The sequence below is a fragment of the Protopterus annectens genome, chromosome 2.part0, assembly GCF_019279795.1.
Source record: "Protopterus annectens isolate FY-2018-M chromosome 2.part0, PAN1.0, whole genome shotgun sequence".
In the NCBI taxonomy this organism is placed as follows: Eukaryota; Metazoa; Chordata; order Ceratodontiformes; family Protopteridae; genus Protopterus; species Protopterus annectens.
The window spans coordinates 1,325,060,645-1,325,086,684 of NC_056728.1; the positions used below are offsets into that span (position 1 = coordinate 1,325,060,645).

Consider the following 26,040-nt stretch of genomic DNA (forward strand, 5'->3'; position numbering starts at 1 on the left):
CCTTTTAAGGGTTTATGGTTACTTTCCCTACTGTAGTGCGACCTCGGAGATGGTATATATTCATTAGCTGAGTGTGGGGGGCATTGTCTCTCACGTAACGAGTGTCCGGTGTTATACTGATGTTCATCTTATGGGGGGGGCTGCACCCCCCCCCCCCAAACCACCCACTAATTATATATACCAACTGCAAGGTCACACTACAGTGGGGAAAGTGCAGGTTTCCTTACAGGTACATTACCGGTAAGTATTTGGTAACACTTCCTTTATGGTGGCCAACTATTATCATTCGATGAAAATTATTACGATGATATGGCCCTTCGATTAAAGGAAGTTTCAACAATTAGTATTCAGCGAACAGCTGTTAGATGAACGTGCTGTTCAACAATTAGCCATAGACCCACCTTCTATACATAACCCCCACAGTCAAAAGAGAGGGCAACACTTCCTCAGGGAAATATTCTAAGTCAGTTAAATAACATACAAAGCATATCATGGATTTTACTATCCACCTTTACTACTTACCATGCTGTGCCGCTTTTAGTGGAAACCAAAATAGAATAATTGAGTGGAAGAGGCCATTCAAACAATGAAACCAGAAAACCTAAAGGAAAACAAAAATATATAAGAACCATTTATGACAAACAGGGCTGGTGAACTATGACCTATTTTTCACTTCTACAAATTCATTTAATGTTTCTGTCAAGTCAAGACTGACAAGTGCTACAGCTGACAATGTGCAACTCTTAACCCTTCATGGATATTTTCAAAACTTTTGCTAATTACACATTTTGTAAACTTGCTTATTTCCCCCTACTGTCAAACTTCTCATTCTTCAGAAAAACTGTGCTACCAGTTTAATAAAACAGTGAACAAAGCTCCAGTCCACCAAGAACACAAGCCCAAAAGTTCCTTAACGCGTTTTTATTATTTTGCACAAGAGAAAAGCAGCGTTTTCGCCACAAACACAAAAAGTCTTTAAAAAATTTTTTTGCATAGTAGTACTTACATTCTACATTTTCAAGTATTCTTAATGTATATGAACTAGTTAGTCAGATACATTATAGATTGCATTTCAGGCAGAGTAAGTCTGTGCAGTAAGTACTGTTGTAATTTCTAATTTTTAGTTATTTGATTACCTTGATTGCATCACAAAAGGGTCTCTTTATTGTTTGAAGTTAGCTAGAGTGAAATGTGTTGTCTTTTTAGAAACATTTTTATGTTTTATTTGTTTGATATATTTTTATTATATATATTTTTTTGTTTTTGATTATTCACATGTTTTATTTCGTTTAGAGTGCATAACATATGCTTTTGATGAGAAAAACAATTGTTTATTGCACTTTGAATGCAATTTTAAGGGTAAATGTAATTATTGTGTCTGTCTTTTTAACTAAGTTTTTTAAATTAAGCTTACTAATTAAGTAATTAGTAACTCCTATAAAAAGGGAGGTACCTTTTGTATTCTTTTATAAAAAAATTCCTCTGAAGAAGCCACATTGTGTTTGTGGCGAAAACGGTGCTTTTCTCTTGTGCAAAATAATAAAAACGCGTTAAGGAACTTTTGGGCTTGTGTTCTTGGTGGACTGGAGCTTTGTTCACTCGTTTGTCTCCTGCTTTTTTTGTTATTTAGTTTAATAAAACAGGTACAACAGTCCTCTAAACTCAAGAATATAACAATAACTTCACACATATTTCCCTAGCTTGCAGTGAACAAACTGGTAAACTGTTCCAATGTTTAAACTCTTGAGGAGCAGATTTATTTACAAGTCCTAATGAGTTTAGTCTGTGGATATATGCAATGATAGTACAAGAGTTTAACAAACACAATACATCAAAAATGGAAAGTGAATAAGTACAGTACAGCTGTGTACACTTACCATAAATGTAGATGTTTGAGTGTATTCACTGTTGTAGTCATCACATTTGGGTTATCTGCTTGCAATAGCCCTCAGTTGGCCTGATTATCAAAGTCTTGGGTCCTGCGTCGGTTGCTGTCTCATCTTCGGTGACGTCCGGTAGTCAGGGGTATAAAGCATGCAGGCAACGCCATTACATCAGTTTTTCTTGCCCCAGATGTCAGGTGCTCCCCTTAATGGGAAGCAATTTTATATATATATATATATATATATATATATATATATATATATATATATATATATATATATATACACACACAAGGTTATACCTCCAACAAAAAAGCAAATACACCAAAAAGCTTTTAAGTATAGTAGAGGAGAATAGAGGTATAGCCAAAAGAAGTCAGGGGGCTGGAGGGAGGGTAACCAGGACTGCAACAGAGAATGCACTTGAACATCTACATTTATGGTAAGTGTACACAACTGTACTATGTTCTTCATGTTTCACTGTTGTAGTCATCACATTTGGGTAGATTCTCAAAGCTAAGGATGGGAGGAGGAATTCAGATAGCATTAGGACCAGCTTTAAGGCCCTGCAAGACTAAAGTGGCAAAGCCAGCTCTGGATTTAGAGAAAATTGGCAAATGGTAATGCTTGGTGAAAGTATGTACAGAACTCCAGGTAGCAGCTTCTAGGATGTCTCTGGTAGGGATACCTCTGAGAAAGGCTGTAGAGATAGATGCAGCCCTGGTTGAATGGAGTCTAATCCCTGTGAGATAGGTTTTCCGTGGTGCTTATAGCAGACATGAATGCAATGGCCTATCCATTTAGAAATGGTTTGCTTTGAAATAGCCTTCCCCTCTGCCCCTGCAGCAAATGCCACCAGCAGTTGTTCAGATTTAATTTGAGGTTTAATCCTGTAAAATCTAAGTTGTCTGTGCACATCTAAGGAGTGCAGTATCCATTCCCCTTTGTTCTGTGGATTAGGAAAGAAGGTTGGCAAATGAATGGACTGATTAAGAGCCACACTGGATACCACCTTGGGCATGAAAGAGGGATTGGTCCTGAGGGACACCCTGTCCGCATGAATGATGATAAAAGGCTCCACTGCCATAAGGGCCTGTAATTCAGATACCCTTCTTGTTGAAGTGATTGCTAAAAGGAAAGCTGTTTTCCAAGAAAGGAATTTTTAACTCTGCAGTTGCAGCTCGCTCAAAAGGAGTAAGAGTGAGTTTTTCCAATACAAAATTAAGGTCCCAGGCTGGAGTTGGGGCTCTCCTGGGTGGTCTTAAGTGTTTGGCCCCTCTGAGGAACTGTTTGAGCAGTGGGTGAGAAAAGAGGGGTGGTTCTGTGTTGTAATGAGCTGAAATGGCTGAGGCTGGAATTTTGATGGAGGGAAAGGCCCTTGTGAAGCATCTCAGTTAAGTATTGAAGAATCTGAGGTAAATTGGGCGCTGCTGTGGCCATCCCTTGAGTTTCATTCCAGGCACAGAATCTTTTCTATTTTTCAGCATAAGATTTTCTAGTACTAGGCCTCCTTGCCTCCAAAATGACATCCAACACTTGTTTACTGAGGGATGGTAATGGAGAGATTAGGTAATTAGCCAGGCTGCCAGGTTCAGGGTTTGAAGCTGGGGATGCAGAATCTGTCTCTCCTGCTGAGACAACAGGGTAGGGGTCTGAGGTAGGTGCCATGGGGCCAGCTGTGACACACTGCGCAAGAGAAGGTACCAGTGTTGGTGTGGCCAGTCTGGTGCAATCAGTATCATCCTTGGTTTGTCTTGTTTGATCTTTAGTAGTACTTTGGAGAGGACAGGCAGAGGAGGAAAGGCATAAACTGATAGATTTTTCCAACTGAAGGACAGAGCATCCAATTTCTAAGCTTGTTTGTGAGGAGTCCTTGTGCAGAATTTGTCCAATTGGTAGTTCTGGGGAGGAGGCAAACAGGTCTATATCTGAGATCCCCATTTGTTGATCAACATGTTGAAAATCTTTGGTTCCAGTTTCCACTTGTGTGGGTCCATGAGATTTCTGCTTAGTTCATCTGCCAGTGTATTTAGTTTTCCTGGCAGGAATTGAGCCTGTAGATGTACTTGGTAGCTCAAGGCTTTGTTTCACAGAGCCATGGCTAGTCTACCGAGGGGGTAAGAATGGGTACCCCCTGCTTGTTTATGTACCACATAACAATGGTGTTGTCCGTCTTTACCATTAATTGTCCTGGAAGAATGTGGTCCTTGAAGGCTGTCAGAGAATTCTGTACAGCTAACATTTCTTTTTGATTGATATGCAGGTGCATTTGACTTGGGTTCCATTTGCCCTGAATGCACTTCCCTGCCAGGTGAGCCACCCATGCATAGTCTGATGCATCTGTTGCTAGGGTTTGGGCGGCAGGGGGTAGAGTGAATGGTAGTCCCTTGTTTTGGTGGCAGGCCTCTGCCCACCAAAGGAATTCTAACTATAGGCAAGGTATGATAGGAATCATTGCTTCTAGATCCTGAGAATGTTGACACCACAGGCTTTTTAGATACTTTTGTAGTTTCCTCATATGCAGTCTTGCATATGGAATTAGTTGAATGCATGAGGCCATGAACCCCAAGGCTTGCAGTATTTGCCTTGCAGATAGCAGGATTTTTGTGGCCACTAGTTTGAAGTACGTTGTCAAATCAATTTGTTTCTCTGGCGTGAGGAAAGCCATCTGGGAAGTTGTGTTCAAGCTTGCTCCCAGGAATATAATTTGTTGACAGGGTATCAGATGTGATTTCTTTTCATTTATGGTGTACCCCAGACAAGTTAGCACCTTTTGTACAAATGCCATATGACTCAAAAGTATGTCCTGGCTTTCTGCCTGAATTAGACAACTGTCCAGGTATGGGTATATTTGAATACTTCTTTGCCTGCAAAATGCAATGACTGGAGCTAGGTAATTTGTGAATGCCCTGGGTGCAGTAGATAAGCCAAAAAGCAGTGCACAGAACTGATAGTGCATGCAGCAGCCTGCTTTGAAGCATAGGTATTTTCAGCAAGATTCCCTGATTGGGATGTGCAGGTAGGCTTCCTTTAAATCCAGTGTTGATAACCAGGCATCTTTGCCTATCATGGGAAGCAACTGGTGAAGAGTTAGTTTAATGAATTTTGGAATCACCAAAAATGTGTTTAGGATAGACAGGTCTGGGATAGGACGCCATGAGCTGTCTTTTCTGGGTACCAGGTAAGGTCTTGAGTAGAAACCTTCTCCCCTTTCCTCTCCTGGTACAGTCTGAATAGCCTGTAATCTTAAGAGAGAGAGTACTTGCTTTTGAGCCTCTGCCCACTGATTTGGGGGTAGAACTGGCCACCCGTTTGGGGTTGGTAACGTGTGTAAGTGAAATCTGTATCCTTGGGAAACTATGTTTAAAACCCATTTGTCCTGGGTAATGAGTTCCCACTTTTTTGCTGGAAGAGCAATCTTTCCCCCTAAAGGAGCAGTCAGTTGAGAAGTGCTTGGAAGTTTTAAAGTTAAGTCATTGAGACAGCTTACCATAGGGGGAGTCTTACTACTCCCTGATTTGGAAGTGGGAGCCCCCCACTGCTTAGTCCTGTGTGTACCCTGGGACTGAAGCCTGCGTGTTCTGCTGGTTCTGGGTTTGAACTGGGAAGGCCTGGAAGAGGCAGGAAAGGACCAATGTTTTGAGGGCCAATGTCTACTAAATCTAGGAGGCTGCACTTGTAAGAAATCTTTAACAGTTTGCATAGATTTAGCTTTTTCCTCCATCTTTTTAAGAACTTCTGCTTTGTCGCCAAACAGGCAGTCCTGATTTAAGGGAGCATCCAGCAATTTAGTTTTAACATGATCTCGCAAAGATTGCTCCTTAAGCCAAGCATGCCTTCTAAGTACAGACCTGATGACAGCAGCCCTGCAAGATGCCTCTAGTGAATCAAAACCACATTGCAAAGTATGTTTTCCAACCTGTTCAGCAGAATGCATTAAATCCTGTAAATCCTTATTTTCAGCACAATCAGGAATCAACATCATTTTCTGTTTAAGCAATCCAATAATATGCTGCTGATACTTTAACATATGAAACTGGCAATTTAAGGTTCTGATGGACAAGGTTGCAGAGTTGTATACCTTCTTACCCCATCTATCCAGGGCACTGGAATCTCCATCAGAGGGGGTAGGATTTTTGGCAGTGGTAGCCTTAATGCCCTTGGGTCCCTGTGAAATGGTCTCAGGATCCGCAGTAAGATTTTTAAAAAGGAACTTGTGAGAATCAGGAACCCTGTAATATCTATCAGGTTTTTTGGGAGCAGGAGGTAAAGAGTCAGGGGCCAAGCTAGATTCTGAAAAGGCATCATCAACAATGTCCAGCACAGGAGGGATAACTAAAGGCCTGTGTTGGGGCAGGAGTAAGAAATCTCTAAGCCTCTTTTTAGAATCAGAGTAATCCTGGATATCCCATTGAAAATGCTCCCTAAGAGTATGCAAGGTTTCACCAAAAGAAAAATCCTCTGGGGGAGAAGCAGAGGGAATAGAGTCCTCTGCATCAGAATCCTCATAGGTAGATAAGGGTAAATCCTAGTCATCAGAGGAGACAGAAATTTCAGAATCCTGGTCAGAAGTATCATAAGCAAATTCAGTCCTAGGTCTCTTAGAGGGGGAAGGTTGGCTTCCCCTGAATAAAGTAATAAGGTCTTCAGCCATTCTTATAATTTGTTTTTTAGGCATAGAGGCCTGACCATGTGGTCTGGGCATCGGTTTCCTAGGCATGGTTCGAGTTTTAGGCCTAGAAGAAGAAGATGGCATTGGTTTAATATGCAAGTCAGTAGGCCTGAATACACCCTCAGAACCCGGTGCCTGCACAGTGGCTCCAGACTCATCCAAGGTAGAGACATCCGCAGGTTCCACAGTTGAAGCATCTCGCGGCACACCGTACTCCGAATGGGTCTCAGTAGAGGCCTGCAAATCTGATGTAGTGGGTATCAGGGGCTGAGAAAGCGCCTCACTGAGTACCGGCGAACTGGCGACTAGCTTAGGAGAAGTGTCATCAGCCGGTTTGGATCTAGGCAGCCTGTCTCAGTGTTTATCTTTGTGTTTTTTCGCAATGTCGGTAGACGGGTGGCTTAACGAAGACATATCTGGATAATTGAACAGAGTACCAAAATATTTAGAAACGGAAATGTACCGATCGACGAATAGTTTGTGGTTTAAATAAGGCACAAAACCAACGCGAGGTACGTCGTGGTCAGGGCCTAGGCAAGGAATACTCTACAAAAGGGCCTTACAGAAACAGATGCTTGGTGCCAGAGCCATGGGCTCAAGCTCAATGCCAAGAAATGTATAGTTATCCCCTTTGGGAAAAAACATGTATCCGTGACTTACCATATAGGTGGCAGTACACTAAACACCTAAAGTGTGATAAGAGACTTAGGGACACAGGTGGACAGTGGTCTCACCTTCGATAACCACATCGCCACAACAGTCAGGAAATCCTTCTATGTGGCACACCTCATCACTAAGGGCTTTTCATCCAGAAAAAAGGAGGTCATTGTCCCACTGTACTCATCCCTCATTAGACCCATTATAGAATAAAATGCCCCATTTGGTATGTACCTCTCAAGACATCTGCAACAACTGGAAAGGCCACAGAAATACCTCACTAAAAGAATCACAGGCCTAAAGCAGATGCCCTACGCTGACCGCCTTAAAAAACTCCAGCTATACTCTGTCACATATCGTCTACTCAGAGGCGATCTTTGCTTAACATACAAGGCCATGTCAAACCCAGAGCTGTTGGACATGCTACACTTAAAGAAATCCCAATCCCTCAGAGCCACATGCTCCAGGGAGCTAAACCTTGTCATCACAATAAACAAAACATGCTGGAGGGATAGGTTCCTGACCCAGAGACTCCCCAGACTCTGGAATAGATTGCCCATACATGTCAAGCAGAGTGCCTCTTTGGTCCTCTTCAAAAGGAACCTTGACGATTGGATGGGAGAAAGGAAATTCATCCCGGGGATCACGTCAGTCGCCCTGCTATACAGGGGTCCAGGGAAGTAAATAGTGTGGGAAGAAATAGCCAGGGAATTGTTATGGCTAGGCTTGTAAAGGCCCTAGGGCTGATAGCCTAGTACCAACCTATGAATTAAAATCTTTATGAGGTATTTGCTTTCCACAAGAAATACAATTATTGACTTTTACTGACATCGGTTTAGAGCAAAAAAAGTTTCCCCAACGGGGTACTTAGCTTTAGTTGAAGACTTTGGTTCTGTAACTCGAAAACGAAAATTTCAGGAGTCGGCCGACCAGCACTAGCGAAGTGCTTCTGTTTCGGGCACCGCACGGCAAGAAAGACTGGTGTAATGGCGTTGGCTACATGCTTTATACCCCTGACTACCTGACGTCACGAAAGATGAGACAACAACCGACGCAGGACCCAAGACTTCGATAATCAGGCTGACTGAGGGCTACTGTAAGCAGATAACCCAGTTGTAATGACTGCAACAGTGAAACATGAAGAACATTTAACATAACATTAAGTAATTACAAAATAGTAAGGCTTTACATTTAAAACAGGATTTGTAAATGCTGAGAGTAATCTTCCTAAAACAGTTATGTAAAAAGAAGTTATGTACTCACCATAACGTTCCATCTGAGTGGTTGTACTTCATTTGTGTTCAACCTGTGGGAATATGGATCTGTATCGGATCCGAGCTGGCAAAAATTACTAGCATCATCTCCAAGCTCCAGACTCCTCCCCTTACCCGTAATACACCTTCACTGGCTTCCATCCCCAGATCGAGTTTGCAGAACTTACACTTAGAACCCGACCTGATAACATACTTGTGACCTATGCTACAGCCCGTAGGCTGAATATGCACCAAGGTCTGGGGGAAGGAGGGAGGGATGGTTGAAGACAAATGAAGTACAACTACTCAGATGGAATGGTGAGTACATAACTTCTTTATCTGAAGTAGTTTACTTTATTTGGTCTTCAACCTATGGGACAGAGTCCCCAGCTGCCAAACTCCTGGGAGGCCCTCATGGAAGGATACTCCGGAGCACCGTGGAGCCAAAGTATGCTCTCCTTCTAGATGTCAAATCCAATTTGTAATGGGAAATAAACATATGAAATCAGGACCAAGTAGCTGCAGAGCAAATGTCATCTAAAGACACCCTAGACCAGAAAGCTGCAGACATAGCCATGGACCTAGTGGAATTAGCTTTAACCTGACCTGGAGGAGACATGCCTTTGTCCTTACAGACCTGCAGGATGCATGAAGAAATCCATCTAGCTATAGTTTCCTTGAAAACAGGTTTGCCCAAAAAGGGTCTATAGAACAAAACAAATAATTGATCAAATGTACGAAAATTTTTTGTCCTGTGTAAATAGAATCAGAACTGTCTATGAACATCCAACACGTGTAGTTTGTACTCCATCCTGTTGGTAAAATTGAGAAAAAACACAGGCAAATTTATAGTCTGATTGATATTGACTGGTGATGCCACCTTAGGAATAAAAGATGGGTTGGTTCGAAGGAAAACTCTATCTTTATGAAAAATTACGTACAGGAATTTTATGGACAAGGCCTGTAGTTCCATAACCCTTCTAACAGATGTAATTGCCACCGGAAAAGCTGTTTCCCACGATAGAAATTTTAGACCTGCAGTTGCAGCAGGCTCGAAAGGCAGAGTGACCAGAGCTTGGAGAACCATTGAAAGGTCCCACGGGGGGACAGGATCTTTGACTGGGGGGGTGTAGCAAAAAAGTGCCTTTAAGAAAGGCTTTACACAGTCTAGAAGATGCCAAGGATGCAGAATTCTCACCAACATGAAAATGAGAAATGGCAGCCAAATGAACTTTGACAGTAGAAGAACTAGCTCCATGCTGGAAAATATCAGCTAGAAAATCAGGAATTGCAGAAATAGGAGCTGTAAAAGGATCTAAACTCCTCTGAGAGGCCCAGAAAGAAAAACATTTCCATTTGCTGTGATAAACCTTTCTGGTAGAAGACTTATGAGCAGCTACCAAAATAGACTTAACTGAGGTGGAAAGTCTGGGAGTCTTAGCAATCACAGGAACTGGAGCAGCCAAGCCGTGAGCTTCAGGCTGTCCAGACTCGGATAGGTACCCCGATGGGTGTGAAATCAGATCCTGAATGGATTCTAGAATCCAAGGTGGAGCCAGAAGGTGAGACCAAAGGAAGGGAAACCATACCTGGCAAGACCAGAATGGGGCAATGAGGATCACCTTACTCCCCAGTCAACAAGCTTTCTGCAGAAATCTTGGGATGAGAGGAACTGGCAGGTAAGCATACAGATGACGGGGAGGCCAAGCATGAACTAGAGCATCTCTGGGGGACTCCCCTGGCGGGGAGTTCAGAGTGAAAAACCTGCTGCACTTCGTGTTGGAAGAAGATGCAAAGAGATCGCAGCAAGGTTGACCCCACTCGCTGAAGATCTGTTCTGCTACTGATGGATTCAGAGACCACTTGTAAGGCATCAGAATGGTCCGACTTAGCCTGTCCACTAGAATGTTGGACCATCCCGGAATGTGCATTGCGATGAGAAAGCGACCGGTGGAGATCGCCCATTCCCACACTCTCATGGCCTCGCGACAAAGGGGATAAGATCTGGTCCCTCCCTGTTTGTTGATATACCAGACTACTGACATGTTGTCTGACTGAATGGCAATAGTCCCCAGAGGAAAGAAAGGCATGAAGGGCCTGCAACGCTAGAAGGACCACCCTCATCTCTAGGACACTGATATGCAAGCTGGTCTCTATGGGGGACCACAGGCCTTGGACTGTCCTGCCCGAACAATGGCCCCCACCCGAGTTGGGAGGCATCTGTGGTCACTGTGGTTTGGGCCGGGGCTGGAACAAAGGATCATCCCTCCAAAATGTCCGGAGAGCTCAGACACCATATGAGGGATGACCGACACACTTGACGCAGGTGGATAGGATAGGTTAGTGGTAAATCCAACAGGGACCACTGAACCGCTAGAGTCCATTGAAGAATCTGCATGTGTAGCCGAGCACATGGAAGGAGAGTTATGGTCGCTGCCATCGAGCCTATGGCCCTCAACACTAATTCCACTGTCAGGAGGTGAGAACAGTAAATTAGGGAGACATACATCCTGAGGTTTTGAACTCTTTCCGAAGTCAGGAACATTCTGCACTGTAGTGTATCTATCCTGGCACCAATGTAATCTATCACCTGTACAGGCTCTAGTACAGTCTTGAATGTGTTGATGGTGATACCCAAACTCAGGGCAAGTGTCAGAAAGTAATCCCTGGTTTGGGAAAGTAGATGCCTGGTGGGAGCAGTGAGGAGCCAATCGTCCAGGTATCAATAGACCTGAATTCCCTGAAGCCTCAGGTGAGCCGCTACAATTGCCATCACTTTGGTTAACACCCTGGGGGCTGTGGTGAGACCAAAGGGTAGGGCTTGAAATTGATAATGATTGGCCCCTAGCCGGAAGCGGAGGAAGCTTCTGTGCATTTTTATGTGATAGTAAGCATCCTGGAGATCTAACGAGCACATCCAGTTGCTCTCTTGCAGGTACGGCATGATGGACTGTAGTGTGACCATCTGAAACTTTTCTTTGGCAACTGACAGGTTCAGGGTAGAGAGGTCCAGGATAGGCCTTAATTCCCCCATTTTCTTTGGCACCAAAAAGAACCTGGAGTAGAAGCCTGATCCAGACTGATCTGGGAGGACAGTTTTGAAGGCTCATTTTCCTAGCAGCCAGGAAATTTCCTGTGCTGCTGCCTCCCTTTGCATGGGTGAAACGTTCAGGAGGTGTTTGGGAGGTATGGGGGAACTCACGAAGGGGACAGAATACCCTCTGGATATGATTTGAAGCACCCAGCGGTCCATTGTTATGGACTGCCATGCCGCTGGGTGCAAGGACAATCGTCCCCCGACTGCCTCCAGAGTACAGCAGCCGGGCAACCCCTCAGGGTTGTTGTCTGGGTCTGTTGGAGAATGGGTCTTGAGACCCGAAGATTCGCGGACCCCCTCAGCCTCTGGGCCGGCATCCATTCTGTCCCCCTCTGCCTCTAAGGGAAGAAGAGCCCTGAGTGTACCGGAATACTGAGACTTCCGGAACCACATCTTGTCTTGCTCTCTTTGGTTCCAGGAAAAGGACCTTTGAGGGTTAGAGAAGCAGATCCCGACGACAGTGTCTTCCCGTCCTTCTCACTCTGGACTAGTGTCTCCTTGACAGTCTTACCGAGAGTCGAGCCATCACAAGGGGCATTAGCAAAGGACGTCTTAAAGTGTTCAGTGAATTGGCATAACCTGAGCCAAGCATTACGCCTCATGGACACTCCGGACCAAGCCGCCCTGGCCGCTCCTTCCATAGCATGGGAGAGGAGTTGCCTGGATGTATTTGATACTGCTCTCAGAGTGGTCATTTTCACGGAGAATGAAGCCTTGTCCTCCTGCGACATGGACTTGGGTGGAGACTCCTCCAGCTCCTTTACTAGGTCACACTGGAGTCTCGTGACATGGGCTAAGTAGTTCAGCACCCTTATTGAAAAGGTAGCTGAAGCATACACCCACTTCCCTAGGTGGACAATCATCCGTGACTCTTGGTCAGGAGGGTGTACCGAGGAACTTTCCTGAGATAGTTCCTTCTTTGTGGCTGCTGCTACCACCATGGCGTCCACTGGGGAGCCCTTGTTCCAGGAAGGTATGTCACTAGGGGGACTTAGAATCTTATTGGGGTGCTTGGGGATCGGCTCCACAGTATCTGGTTCCTTCCACGTCCTCAAGGTGATCAAATCCACTAAAGGATCCATGGGAGGGGACACCCAAGATGTAGACGGGCCTGTGCCGAAAGCCTCCAGAAACACAGACTCATCAGAGGAGGGCTTGGGGGTAGACCAACCTCCCCAATGGTGCAGGATCTCCATGATGTCTCCAAAGGAGACATCATTGGGAGGTGATCTTGGGGAGCCCTCCCCATCATCTAAATCTGTGTCCTCAGTTAGGGACTCAGGGGAGTCCAAGTGCCTCTTCTTGCACCTATGCTTGCAAGGCACATCTCCTGTGGGGCTCTCCGGGGAGCACTCGCAAGCCATCTGTTCCTCTGGGGGAACCGTCTGGGGCTCTTTGGGCACAGGCTGCCCTCTGGTAAGACAATGGGGACCATAGACAGAGCCGAGGGGGTCTGGACAGAGTCCAAGGGGGCGGTCAGGGGCCTTGATAAAATGGAGAGGACCCGTTCTACCACATTGAATACCGAAGGAGAGCGGACCTCCTGGGAAGCTAATAAGGAGGCTGGTCTCCCCGGATCCAATGTGAGAATCGGAGCTGGACCTGAAGTGGACGGTTCCACTCCCTTGGAGCCAATACCCAGGCTCCGGCTCCAAGAGTGGCTCGGATCCGAACTGGTCGAATCTGAGATGCTCCAGGCAGCCATCGGCATCGAGGATGCAAGGACCATCGCCGCTGACCCCCTGACCAAGGCCAACCTCGGATCCGAGAACTTCGAAGCTGAAGGTCGGATCGGGGAAGGAGAAATGTGCTGAAAAAAAGGGAAGTGAGCTCCCCCCTCCTGAGGGAGGGGGGCTGGCAAGACCCCCATCTGGTTCTGTGTATGGATAAAGCACCTGTCCGATAAAGAACGGGTCGACCGAGATGAGGCTACGGACTCCAACCTGTCCGGTCAGGGAACCGAGGGCCAAGAGACTGAACGTGGCTCCGTGGAGAACCTCAGAGACTGGAGCTGAGGGGAGTCACAGGTCCGTGCAGACTTCCTCGGGGACGAGAGGTCCGGGGATTTCTTCCTCTTTTCCTTCCTCTTTGACTTCCTCTCCCGCTCTCTGCCTCTCCTCAGCTCCGCTACCCCAGGCTTAGATGCAGGAGTTTGAGTCCCAGCCTGGGAGGGAGGGGAAGCCAGAGGCAGAGAAGTGGGAGAGGCAGCCACAGCAGGAAGAGGAATGAGGATCAGTGGCAGTCAGAAGACCTTTGAGGGCCAACTTGGCCTTTCTATCTTTCAAAGCTCGAGGGTTGAACCCCGCACAAATGGAGCACTCCACATTAATGTGGGCCACATCTAAGCACAACACACACAGAGTGTGGCCATCCGCTGGGGAGAGCTTATGTCCACACTGTGCAGTGCTTTAAGATAAGCTTTTCAGCCATACTATCAAACAAGAAGCCTTAAAAAAAAAGAGACAGACCAAAAACTTTCTCTCTTTAGACTAATAACACACCCGCTCACCACCCTAGACTGACTAAGGGGGGGGGGGGTACCACAGACAAACTACTCTAAACTAACTACAACTACAAACCTACACTCCACACCAAAGTGAGGGGAGAAAGAGTACCTATACTAACCTGAAATGTCTACAAGTAACAGAAAATTTAGAAAAACCTACAATCAGAATCAACCTGCTAGCTGCAGCTCTAGAGACACAATGTTTTACAAATCGCAGCAAACAAGATCTGGGGATGGAAGGCAGTGGAGGTGTATTATGGGTAAGGGGAGAAGTCTGGAGCTCGGAGCTGATGCTAGTAATTTTTGCCAGCTCGGATACGATACGGATCCGTATGGTTTTAATTTAAAATAACATCTCTATTTCTCTCATCAGGCCACAAAATACAAAGTTATGATATACTAAGCAATAAAGGCAATGTAAAATATATGGACATCGAAAAACAGCCTATAATCCTGTAATCTTTTGCGGAACTACGAAGACACAAGAATTCACCATTGCTCTGCTGCACTTTTCTAAAAGAGGACACATGGCTTCATCCATAAAGGAAGTAGCTGCTCATTAATGGAAGAAACTTACAAGGCCAGTACATCTGGCTGTCCAAAAACTCCGGAATCGATCTCTCTGGTTGTATGACTGATGTAATGGTTATCAATGGAGTGCCACTAACATGGAAGGGGAAACATCCACTGACCACTTCCAAACAGGATAGTGGGGCGTTTTCTGGCATAACTGTCAAATGTATAGCTGACCAGAATGAGCCTGCTGGACAGCAGTTTTATTTTTAGAAGTCAGAAGACCAGTCTTCCTGATTTGGTTAAATGCCTAGGGTCATTCCATCTGCTGCAGCAGTAGTTGATGTGTTTCTGCAGTATTCTGGAAACAGCACAATAGCTTTTCTGAATGGTATAATTTAGACTGGGGATGGAATTTAGTGTGCTTCTTTAATTCTTTCAAATTCTTTTTTGATTTGGTTAATGCCTAGGGTCATTCCATCTGCTGCAGCAGTAGTGATGTGTTTCTGGCAGTATTCTGGAAACAACTGAATGGTATAATTTAGACTGGGGATGGAATTTAGTGTGCTTCTTTAATTCTTTCAAATTCTTTTTTATCTTTATGCCATGCATGACTTCTGAAGGCAATGCAAAGACTGCAGATTGGTTTGAACATCTGTGATACACCAAATGGTCTGCAAAGTTCATGGTGTCCGCTGCATGAAATTTACATGTATATGTGACAACCTGACTTGAAAGTACAAGAACAAATAGTGCTAGTACTACTACATCACTGGGTTTTCAGCCAATAACAGTACACCAGGACAATGGAAAGGAGCAAAAACTTCAACCTAAGTGGCAGTGCAGCCACCAAGTAGAAACCAGCATCACTAGCAAGTACGGCACAACACATTTGTTTCAAGACTCTCAGTTTTTTCCAGTTACAGTCTAAATGAGGTGGAACTGGGGTGCTCTGTGGGGAATGATCTTTAGTGCCTGCAGTAAGGGCCACTGTTAATGAAACCATCAATCATCTACCTGAGTTTGCATTCAAGTTAAGTTTAAAAGTTAAGTTTTGCCGAGCACACTCAAGCAAATCTGCAGTCTGCGGCTACCACTCCACCCATACAGTATAAGAAGGAATCAGTACTGCAAACTAAACAAGGATATACATTTTGAGCCTCAAGAGCAGGAGCACACTCAAGCAAATCTGCAGTCTGCGGCTACCACTCCACCCATACAGTATAAGAAGGAATCAGTACTGCAAACTAAACAAGGATATACATTTTGAGCCTCAAGAGCAGGAGCACATTCAAGCAAATCTGCAGTCTGTGGCTACCACTCCAACTATACAGTATAAGAAGGAATCAGTACTGCAAACTAAACAAGGATATACATTTTGAGACTCAAGAGCAGGGCCAGTCCACCCAAGCATTCTACTTGTATGTGTTATGAGAGTGAAGCTATTACAGTAGCAGTATTTCTTAGTAGTTCTCAGCTTGCTAATAAAACGGACTGTTGTAGCCTTGTGTCATCACCCCCCACTAGTACAGTAATCCTAACTGTCCAATAGACAGTATACATTTAATTCACATCCCTGTGACTAAATTAACCATTAAGCAGCCCTCTCAGTGCTTTCTGCCTTAGTTTGTATCACTTGGAGGCCCACCTGTTTATTTGCATCTCTATACATTCCCCTTCATTGCTAATGTATCTCCCTACTCTAATCTGTGCACAAACTGGTTACTAATCAGCAAGTCAATGTGAAGACACACTCCCAACCTTAATAAACTTTGCTGTCTCTTCTCTCCTTCACTTTACAGGTAGTTTGAATTATTACTTACCCCCTATGAGGCCTTCACTGATTTCCAGTGATTGCCTCTCTGGTTTCTTTGCATTCCATCTGGTTTACACCCCTTGTGCTATCTCCCTCCCCCAATACAAAGTCTATATTAGAATCCTGCTGAGCATGGAGCCATCTTTAAATTTCTAGTCTCCCACCAGGACACAAGTGCTCCTCAGCAATTACATTCTGCTTGCCAGTAAGCCATTAGACCTCAGGAATTTGTTTTAAAAGTGTCCAGATTTATAAATTAATACTTACTTTTTCTTTTGTCTTGGTTGGCTCTGCCCCGCTCCTTTTGCCCTCTCTAACACTCGGGCTCTCTCCGCTCCCCTGCCCCCTATTCCCTCCCACCCCCACTACCTCTACATTTATAGTAATCACAGCCACACCCACAGCTCACCCTCACATCACCTCCACCAATCACAGCTCCTCAAGTCATATCACATTATACCACACCAACTTGCTCCGCACAAAATACTCCCAATCACTCTCATTCCCACTAGGCATTTTTTATATCACCCACACTACTTCCCCATCCACATATAGTGCAACCCTATAATTCCTATTCAGACCCCCCACCTAGAAACAACTTAAACTTTATAACCATGACTATCACGCAACTAAGTTTAGTCTGTCTTCTCATAATTCTTTACAACACCACAAGTTATCACTCTAGCAATATCCCTAAATTTAGTAGCACAACACTGCATTATGCACTCTCGTATACAGACACCACGCATTATAATAATATCTGCCCACAGTTATTCAAGAACTACATAACGGACCAATTCAGGACTAAACACATATGCTCTCATTCCTACTCCAAAAAACCACAATACTTTCTCACACTCCTCACCAAACTCCAACATCTGTATAACCATTTTAACATCAGGCTCACCATAAGTGGGGATATCCACCCCAACCCAGGCCCAAATCCATCCTGTCCAACTCAAACTGCTCCAACACAAATGTCAGAACATAACATCCCCACTTTCTTCATCTCTGGGCAAATCAACAACAGCAGCAAAACCAACCATCTTTTAATACTAAATATTAATATTAGAAGTATCAAAAATAAAATACCTGAACTCCAGGCCACAATAGCACACTACTCCCCAGACATAGTTGCTTTAACAGAAACCTGGCTAAATAAAAACATAGCTAACTCAGAAGTTCTCCCTACCGGCTACAATATCATTAGACAAGACAGACCACTTTGTAAAGGGGGTGGAACTGCCTTACTGTACAAGTCAAACTTAACTGTCCGTCAATTACCAAACTCCTACCCCTCCCCCAATAATTGGGACATACTTATCTCACAACTTCAATTTCACCCTAAAAAGGTCATCACCACAATTGTGATCTATATTCCACCTGGTAATACACCTGCTAGCCTTGAAGACTTCTTATCCTGATGTTCTTCAACATACTCACAAGAAACCCTTATTCTGGAGGACTTCAACCTAGATTGGTTCACCTGTATATCAGAACCACCAAGTAATCTAATAAATCTCCATGGCTACCAGCAGCTAGTCCAAATTCCAACTAGATGTGATAAAAAATCTAAAAGGGAATCCATCCTTGACTGGGTCCTAACTAACAACCCCACATTGTACCCTCACATAGGCAGGCTCCCAGACACCTTAAGTGACCACAACATAATATACGTTATACATAGTAGAACAAGCATATGCAAAACCACTAACTATATATCCACTAGAAACACAAAAAAATTATTTCCTGAGGTCCTCAACACTTTACTCTGTAACTGTGACTGGACCCCTCTAAAAACCTTCCCACTTGACCAGGCTGTAGCATATTTCAACAAAGCATTTCTACAACACCTAGACACTGTCGCTCCATTGCACAAAATCAAGGTTAGAACCTCTACAAACCCCTGGTTCAGTAAAGAAACCAAACAAATCCTCAGGTCCAGAGACACTGCCTGGCTTTACTATCAAAAAAACAAAGAAACACAAAGCCTAACTAAGTACCAAGAACTGAGCAACTGTGCAAAAAAATTCATTAGGCTGGACAAAAAATCCTACTACACAACATTACAAACTAAATACCAACACAACCCACAAAAATTTTGGAAAAATGTAAACCAGCTACTAAAATCCACCCAAAAGGCTACCCCAAAACCAACCACCCCTGACACTAAAGTTCCCATCAAAACACAATTCAACTCCCACTTTGTGAACTCAATTCTATCCTTAGTATCACAAGACAGTTCCTTCCTCACTATCCCTGCAACACAAATAACACTAATACAAGCTTTACCCTCAAAACAGTTTCCACCACTTCAATCAAAAGCATGCTCTCCAAACTAAAAACCTCATCAATAGCAGCCAACCTAATTCCCAGCTATTTCTTGAAACTCACAGCAGATGCTATTGCTATCCCAGTCTCCACTCTCATAAACAGATCAATTGTTGAAAACTATGTGCCGAAACTCTGGAAAATATCCTATGTTACACCCATACATAAAGGCGGGACCTCCACTGAACTTAATAACTACAGACCCATTGCTTTACTCTCCCCCCGGCCAAAATCCTAGAAAAATGCATCCATGCCCAGATGCTAAACTATCTCCTAGACAGCAACATCCTGTCACCTGCTCAGCATGGTTTCAGACCTGCCCATAGTACCACTACAGCCCTCCTCTGCTTCACAGACACAGTAAACCATCTCAAAAATGAAGGCCTACAAGTGTCAACTCTTTTTTCGGATATGTCCAAAGCATTTGACACAGTCTCACACCAAATCCTGCTAAACAAACTAAACCAATATCATCTATCAAATTCCACTCTTACCTGGTTCCAAAGCTACTTAACTGATAGGTACCAAGCTGTGAAATGGGAAAATTCTCTCTCTCCTCAGCTGCCCATAACTCTAGGAGTCCCACAGGGTTCTATCTTAGGACCACTACTATTCACAGTCTTCACAAATGACCTCCATACCTCCACACAGCATGCATCTATAATTCAGTATGCAGATGACACTACCTTAATTTGTGCTGCACAAAACATTCCCACCGTCCTGCAAACAACTCAACTAGCATTCTCTGATGTTGAAAACTACCTTACCAAAGCCCAACTTATCCTCAATCCAAAGAAATCTCAGCTTATGATTATAACCAGTTCTAACAAAAACACTAACATCAATTCACTATCTACTCCACTAATGCTACTCCAATTGCTCCAGTGGCACAGGCTAAGCTATTGGGAATAACCATAGTCTCCCACCTAAAATTTGATAGTCATCTCAACTTAACTATTAAAAAGTACCTGCCAAACTGGGGTCGCTCTACGGTATCAAACCATTTCTTACCAACAACACAAGATCAGCCATTGCTCGCTCCCAACTTCTATCCACACTACTCTATGCATCTCCCATTCTGACTAATTTCAACAAAACTGAACTAAGCAAAATGGAAGCCTGCTATAACAGAATTGCCCGCTTTGCTGCAAATTGCTCATATAGAACTCATCACTGTACTGCTTTGAGACAGCTCCACTGGCTTGAACTGCCCAACCTCCTAACCTACAATCAGCTCTGCCTCTGTCATTCTATCTATTACCTCCCCAATAAGTGTCCTGCCCTCAAAAACCTAGTACAACATCACTCAGCCAAAAGGCCTCTTAGATCATCAAGCAAACTACTACTAGAAGTCACCAACAGCTACAATAGCTTTGGAGATGCACTATATAGTAGTTCAGTGGCTAAAAAATGGAACTCTCTCCCGACAAGCATTCAAAACACATCATCCAAAGCCTCCTTTAAAGACCTCATCAAGAAACATCTCAAGGAAAGTTGGCAGTGCCATGACTGCTCCCAAGGCTAGTGAAAGCAGATAACACATACATACAAAATATAGAGCACTTGATAACAGTTTTCAATCTTACTCACAAACACTGGCTAATCTACAATGTATGTACTGAACCTGTGTACTATGTATGTATTCTACCTATGTTCCAAATTTCAGCTGTACACCACAAATCTATTAATTACCTTTATTTTTAAAATTAATATTTTTTTTTGTTTGTTCTCTCCACTGTAACTGTTTATGTGCCGCATACCACTGTAAAAACATGTCTCCTGTAATTTGTGTGTATACTGATCATGTCTAAATAACTAAATGTGTCTGTAATTTTTCTTTGTGGAGCTTTTCTCCCTGGGCCTCTGCTGAAAAAGGGCCTTTTTGGTTCAGTCAGACACCCCCGGTTAACAAATGTAAAATAAATAAAATAAAATAAATAAATAAAAATGTGTGCTGAAGAACAAGAGAATGAGTAATTCTAAATGTGTTTGACAAAGCCTTTTTAACCCTCCATTAAGACCTAAGCAGGAATCTTCTTTCAAAAGTTACAGAAAATGACATAAGATGCTTGTTGCAGGATAAGCCTCACTTGAGAATTTACAATTTAACTGCAACAGGAAGAAAAGCTTTGACAGATCTTCAGTTTAACAGCTGTTTGCTAATTACCAAAGTGGACAGGGGCAATATGCTGGTAATACAGATGAATATAAGCAACAAATTTATGAGATGCTCAATAGCTATAAAAATGTTGTAGTAAACTGGTCTTTAATTAGCACACCATACAGATTTACGGACTACTTGATAGAAGAATGGCTATTAGAAGGACTAACTGTACACTTACTGGTTTCTTCAAAGTTAAAATTCCTAGACTTACTAAATATTTTGGTTTGTCAAAACATAAACTTGGAAAAATCTCCCGTGAGGATTATTGGGGCAAACTGAGGTACCAAATAAGATGCTTTAACAATTTTTGCTGATACACTACTGCAAAGAGTTGAGTAAAAAGTGCATCTTATATCAGTGACTCATTTGATTTTATTAAGAGCAGTAATATGCTGCATGCTTTGGATGCTGATGTTTTATGACTATTGATGTTGAATCCCTGTACACTGTGATACCAATTATGTAAGGGCAGAAACGTTTTGATTGGAGCTCTTGGCAGTCAAGTGTTTTCTTGATTGTCAAGTGAGATTACTAACAGAAATTTTATATGGAATTTTAACATACAACTTTACTGAATCTGACATTATTTTAAACAAATTAATGGTAATGCAGTGGGTGTAGCCATGGCCCCCAGTAACAAATACTTTTATGTTAGGTTGGGAAGCCAAATATATTTTTAAATCAACTTTTGCTGAAAACATTGCTTTTTTTTCAAATGCTTTATTATTATTATTATTATTATTTTTTGCTTTGATGGGGAAGTTTTTGAATTATTTATTTTACATCTGAACCAAGTGTATAATAACCGGAATTTTACTTACAATTTAAAATCTGTAAGTTTTTTGATGAATGAAAGATAACAGACTCCAAAGAGTACCAGGCAATCCTGCAAAGAACAGGACCTGAGAGTTCCAGACAAGAAAAGTATTAGGTGGGCTAAGTTCAGGCCTGCAGACTGCATGACATATAAAAGAAACATAACCTCAGCCTAACTCTGCAAGACAGTCAGACAAAAACCTGATGGCATAATAAGTTGGACCACAAAACTCCTCAAGTGGCACATCTGGCATATCAGACGTGATGGAGGCAGGTTCAGCCACTACACAGACACACGTGTGTGTGTGTGTGTGTGTGTGTGTGTGTGTGTGTGTAAGTAAATATACATATTCATCCATTCATCCACAATCCCTTTTTCACATTTTTGCACATGGGGTCAGGATGTCACTTCAACAATGAATCATCTACAGCCAAGGTTTACACCGCTGGGTGGCTAGACCTGACACAGTAGTTTAGTTTATACATAATGAACATTAAATTCACATTAACAGCAAGAATAAACTGTGTGGCCACACAGGCTGGTATGGTCAGTCTCTAAACCACCCTAGACACAACCGCTGGTTTGCTGGTTGGTCAAAGCAGCCACCTCTGTGGAATGAAGTGCTGCCATCTTGTGGGAATCCATTAACTGTTACAGGGCATAATGCTCATCCAGTTTAAGGTAGTGGTACCAATGGCACTACAATCATTGCCTGGTCATATGAAGATGAAGAGACTCCTGGTCAATCATGGTCAAACCAATGCTGATGAGTCAGGAAGTGGACACACAAACACAGAAAAATGTGATGAGATCTACAGAGATAATCCTAGGTAGGAAATAACCTCTGAGGGTCATCAGCACTTCTATGGGGGTGGCAAGCCAATAATTACTGCAGTTACTACATCAAAAAAGGGTAGTTATCCAGGGTATGGGATGCCAGGTTGTAATTCCTACAGCACACCAGTTTAAGACTGGTAGTAGCCAACCTGGCCCTGTGGCAGAGAGGAAAAGAGTCCTGACTGCATTCCAGATCCAAATTGATTAATAGCTCAGGGTCTGGAACAGCCTGGCAGAGAGCGGGAGATTTTTGTTTTGTTGGATGGTCTATCTGGGGGAAGGGGCATGGTAGCTCTCCAGCTATACAAATTGCCACTTCAGTGGTAGATGGAGATTGGCCTCTTAAAAGTTTGGTCATAGTTGTGGGAGGGACCTAGATATGGCTATCCATGCTGGGAAGCTGGTAGCTCTAGTAGGGCACATGTGGATGCATGTGTGCTCCTGTGTGGCAGCACTGATAGCTACTGCAGAGATATAACTAAAAACATCACAATCTAGGAGTTGAGGTTATGGAAGAATCCCTTCAAGGTTCCCTGGTTGAAAGTTGTATCACAGATCTCTCTCACCAAACAGGGAAATGCATAGGCTTCAGTGGCTCTTGCCCTGGGGAGGAATGAATGAACAATGGAGTATTTGAACAATCTGGGAAAGAATGGGCATCCTTGACAGCAGCTTAATGGTAGAATGCATGGCAATAAAAAAAACACTTAGAGGGGGAAAAAAAGATAAAAGGTGGCCAGCCAGGAAGTTTCACTGTGAAGTGACCTAAGCAGTGGTTCAACCAGGAGACTGGCTTTACCACAGGTCAGACGCTTATATATGAAAATATACCCAAAATGATGGGCAGCTGAGGAAACAAACTGGGAAAAGCCATGTGCTTTAAGCTGCTTCACATCACATCACCTTTTTTGGAGGTCACCAGCTGTTTGATCATATGTTTATGTAGGACAGAAGCTACTGCTTGTTCATTCTCTCAGAGATCAGGCAGGTCCTCCTTCACTTGTCTGTTGAACAAGTTAGAGCCAGTGAATGGAACATTATATACGATCTGTTGGGCAATAACATTTAAGAGCTTCTACCATGACAGGAGAAACACATCTGATCAATTATAAAGTTGTCAAAAGCTGTACAACAGAATGCTGATGATCAGGTCCTGTTGCCTCAGCACCTGATCAAGTGTACATTTTAATTTGTAATGCTCAATTCAGGAGTATGACCTGCATATGACTTTTGCTCAACAGATCTAGGTATTTAGAGTCCTTACATGGAGGACGATCATGTGGTGGCAAGGTATCCTATGTGAGGTGCAGCCACAATCACAGCAGTAGCTGTTGTTCCAAGAAAGAATGACTTAAGGGAGCTGATGCCTTACAGCCATTTGATGAGGTTTAATTTGAAGTTGATTAGGGTTTTTTTTAAGCCAACTAAATGGCAGAACATTTGAGTGGAAGGAAAGGCAGCAGAACCTTCTGCACAGACTGAAGCCAGACTAGATATTCTATTTACATTTTTCTACTTTCCATCATGACATCCTAAAAAACCCATGAGAAGGGCAATGTTCCAGAGTGATTCCTCAGGGGAAAGACCTTCAAGAGTAGAAGGCATACCTTTCTAGAGGAGTCTGAGGAATGTGAAAACTTGTCAAGGACGCTAGATTCTCTCAGAAATATCTGTGGCAGACATCAAATAAGGAGTCATTCTGTGTGTCCTCCTAGAGCTATGGACCATAAGACTAAGGCGAAGAAGCGAAGCAAACTTAGCATGGGAGATCAGCTGAGAATATGAAGAACTCAGCAGGAGACTTCCTGTCTGTATCAGTGATCTGAATAAGGATACCAGTGCATTTAACTCTATTTATAAATTTATCAGTATGCTCAAAGCGCACAAATAAAATTAGAGGAAGTGATTTCAAAAGGAAACCTCCCCACTACAACAGATAAGAATCTTAACATACAGGTGCCACTGGGCAGACAGTAAATACCTGCTCCTAATCTATGACACCCTTAAAAGATAAGGACTGTTCCTCCAGGACCAGGGATGAACTTACCAAAATTATGTAACCCACTTTGGTAATGAAATTATCTAAAAGGTTTGCTCAACAAGCCATGTCGAGAAGATCTGCTTTTGGGCAGATGAAGACACAAGGTCGATGCAATTTCTGGAGGGGTATCTCCAATGATTCTTGTGTTGTTCTTCTGACGAGAGAGACCTGACACGACATCACTTCTTCTCTGAATAATGAGAAGAGCCTTGGTTCACTCATCTTTTCTAGAAATGCTCTTGAAACAGTTTCACACTACTTATAAAAAAAGTGCTTTGGTTGAACCTGCTCCAGAAAAATCTTCTGGCCAATATATGGGTTCTATTTAAGTGTCAAGCATTTATGAAATATTGTTGCCAACAAGACTGAAAAATGCTGAAGAGCCACAAGAAAATAAGAAACTGAAGAAAATTCTGAAAAGATTTCAAAGGGGTGGAGAAGCCACAAGTCTTTTGTGCATACAAATCTGATTTCCACAAGCAAAGAGAATGTAAGCCTTCCTCAGCTTGTGTTCTTCCTTTCATTAATATTGATTATAAAATTTAAGAAGACAGAGTAGACAAGTCAAACAAAAAAAAAATGGAAATCACTGACAGCATCCTCTGCTGATGCAACAGTATTGCAGGGTTGAATCTTCTTACTCCAGATAATACATAAGTTAAGGAAAATGAGCAGTACTTGTTACTGTCAGATTACAAAATATGTTTAACCAGTCAATACACCACTGCTACAAAGGTAATTCTAAGTTACATTCTGCTTTCATCAGCAGAGTTTCTTTAGTAGAAATGCACAGTCTGGACACTACTTTTGGGAATATCAATGGCTGGCTGTAAATACATATTTATCCATCACAGAACAGCATATTTTCAGCTAAATTGTACTTTAATCCAATGTGCCTCTTCCTCGTTGTTTTAAAACTCAAGGCATTAAAGTTACACAGAAGCTAGACAAACAGAACAAAATTTAGTTTTACTTTTCTGACTTTGAGACAGATTATTTACACATTTTGCTTTCACATAGTGACATAACCTTAACAAATCCATAATAAATCCATGTCTCATCATTATTTGTCACTAACATACATCATTATTTGTCACTAACATACGTATTTAAAGAAACATATTAACAGATCTCCCCAAACATATTTTACACTTTACACTGCCTTTCTGTTTTTCTGGATTATGAAAATCTATTTTTTCAAGCATGCAAGTATGTAATAAGCACTATATTCTATAAATCAGTACAGACTAAACTCTTGTATGATACATTAAAAATAATGCTGATTTGCACTTCATGGGGCATGCAACTTGAAGGGAAACAGTGCCGCTTTACCATCAGTCTACTTATTCTAGGCAGCTCCTTCTGTTTAAAGTTACATCTTAAAAGCAACCATGCTTTGAGAGGCTTTTAATTACACAAAACCCCGTTTTAAAAAAGAGCACTTTGTAAAATA

The 26,040-nt window shown here is 42.8% G+C and overlaps 1 protein-coding gene across 3 annotated transcripts in view; it reads right to left on the reverse strand.

Annotated features, from left to right (window-relative positions):
* ATP8A1 (ATPase phospholipid transporting 8A1) overlaps positions 1 to 26,040 on the reverse strand; it is a 3,191,789-nt gene that overhangs the window by 496,545 nt on the left and 2,669,204 nt on the right. For all 3 annotated transcript variants that reach the window (XM_044061519.1, XM_044061518.1, XM_044061517.1), the window contains one exon: positions 523 to 601. In XM_044061519.1, coding sequence (XP_043917454.1) covers positions 523 to 601 — 79 coding nt within the window. The remainder of the gene's footprint in view (positions 1 to 522; positions 602 to 26,040) is intronic.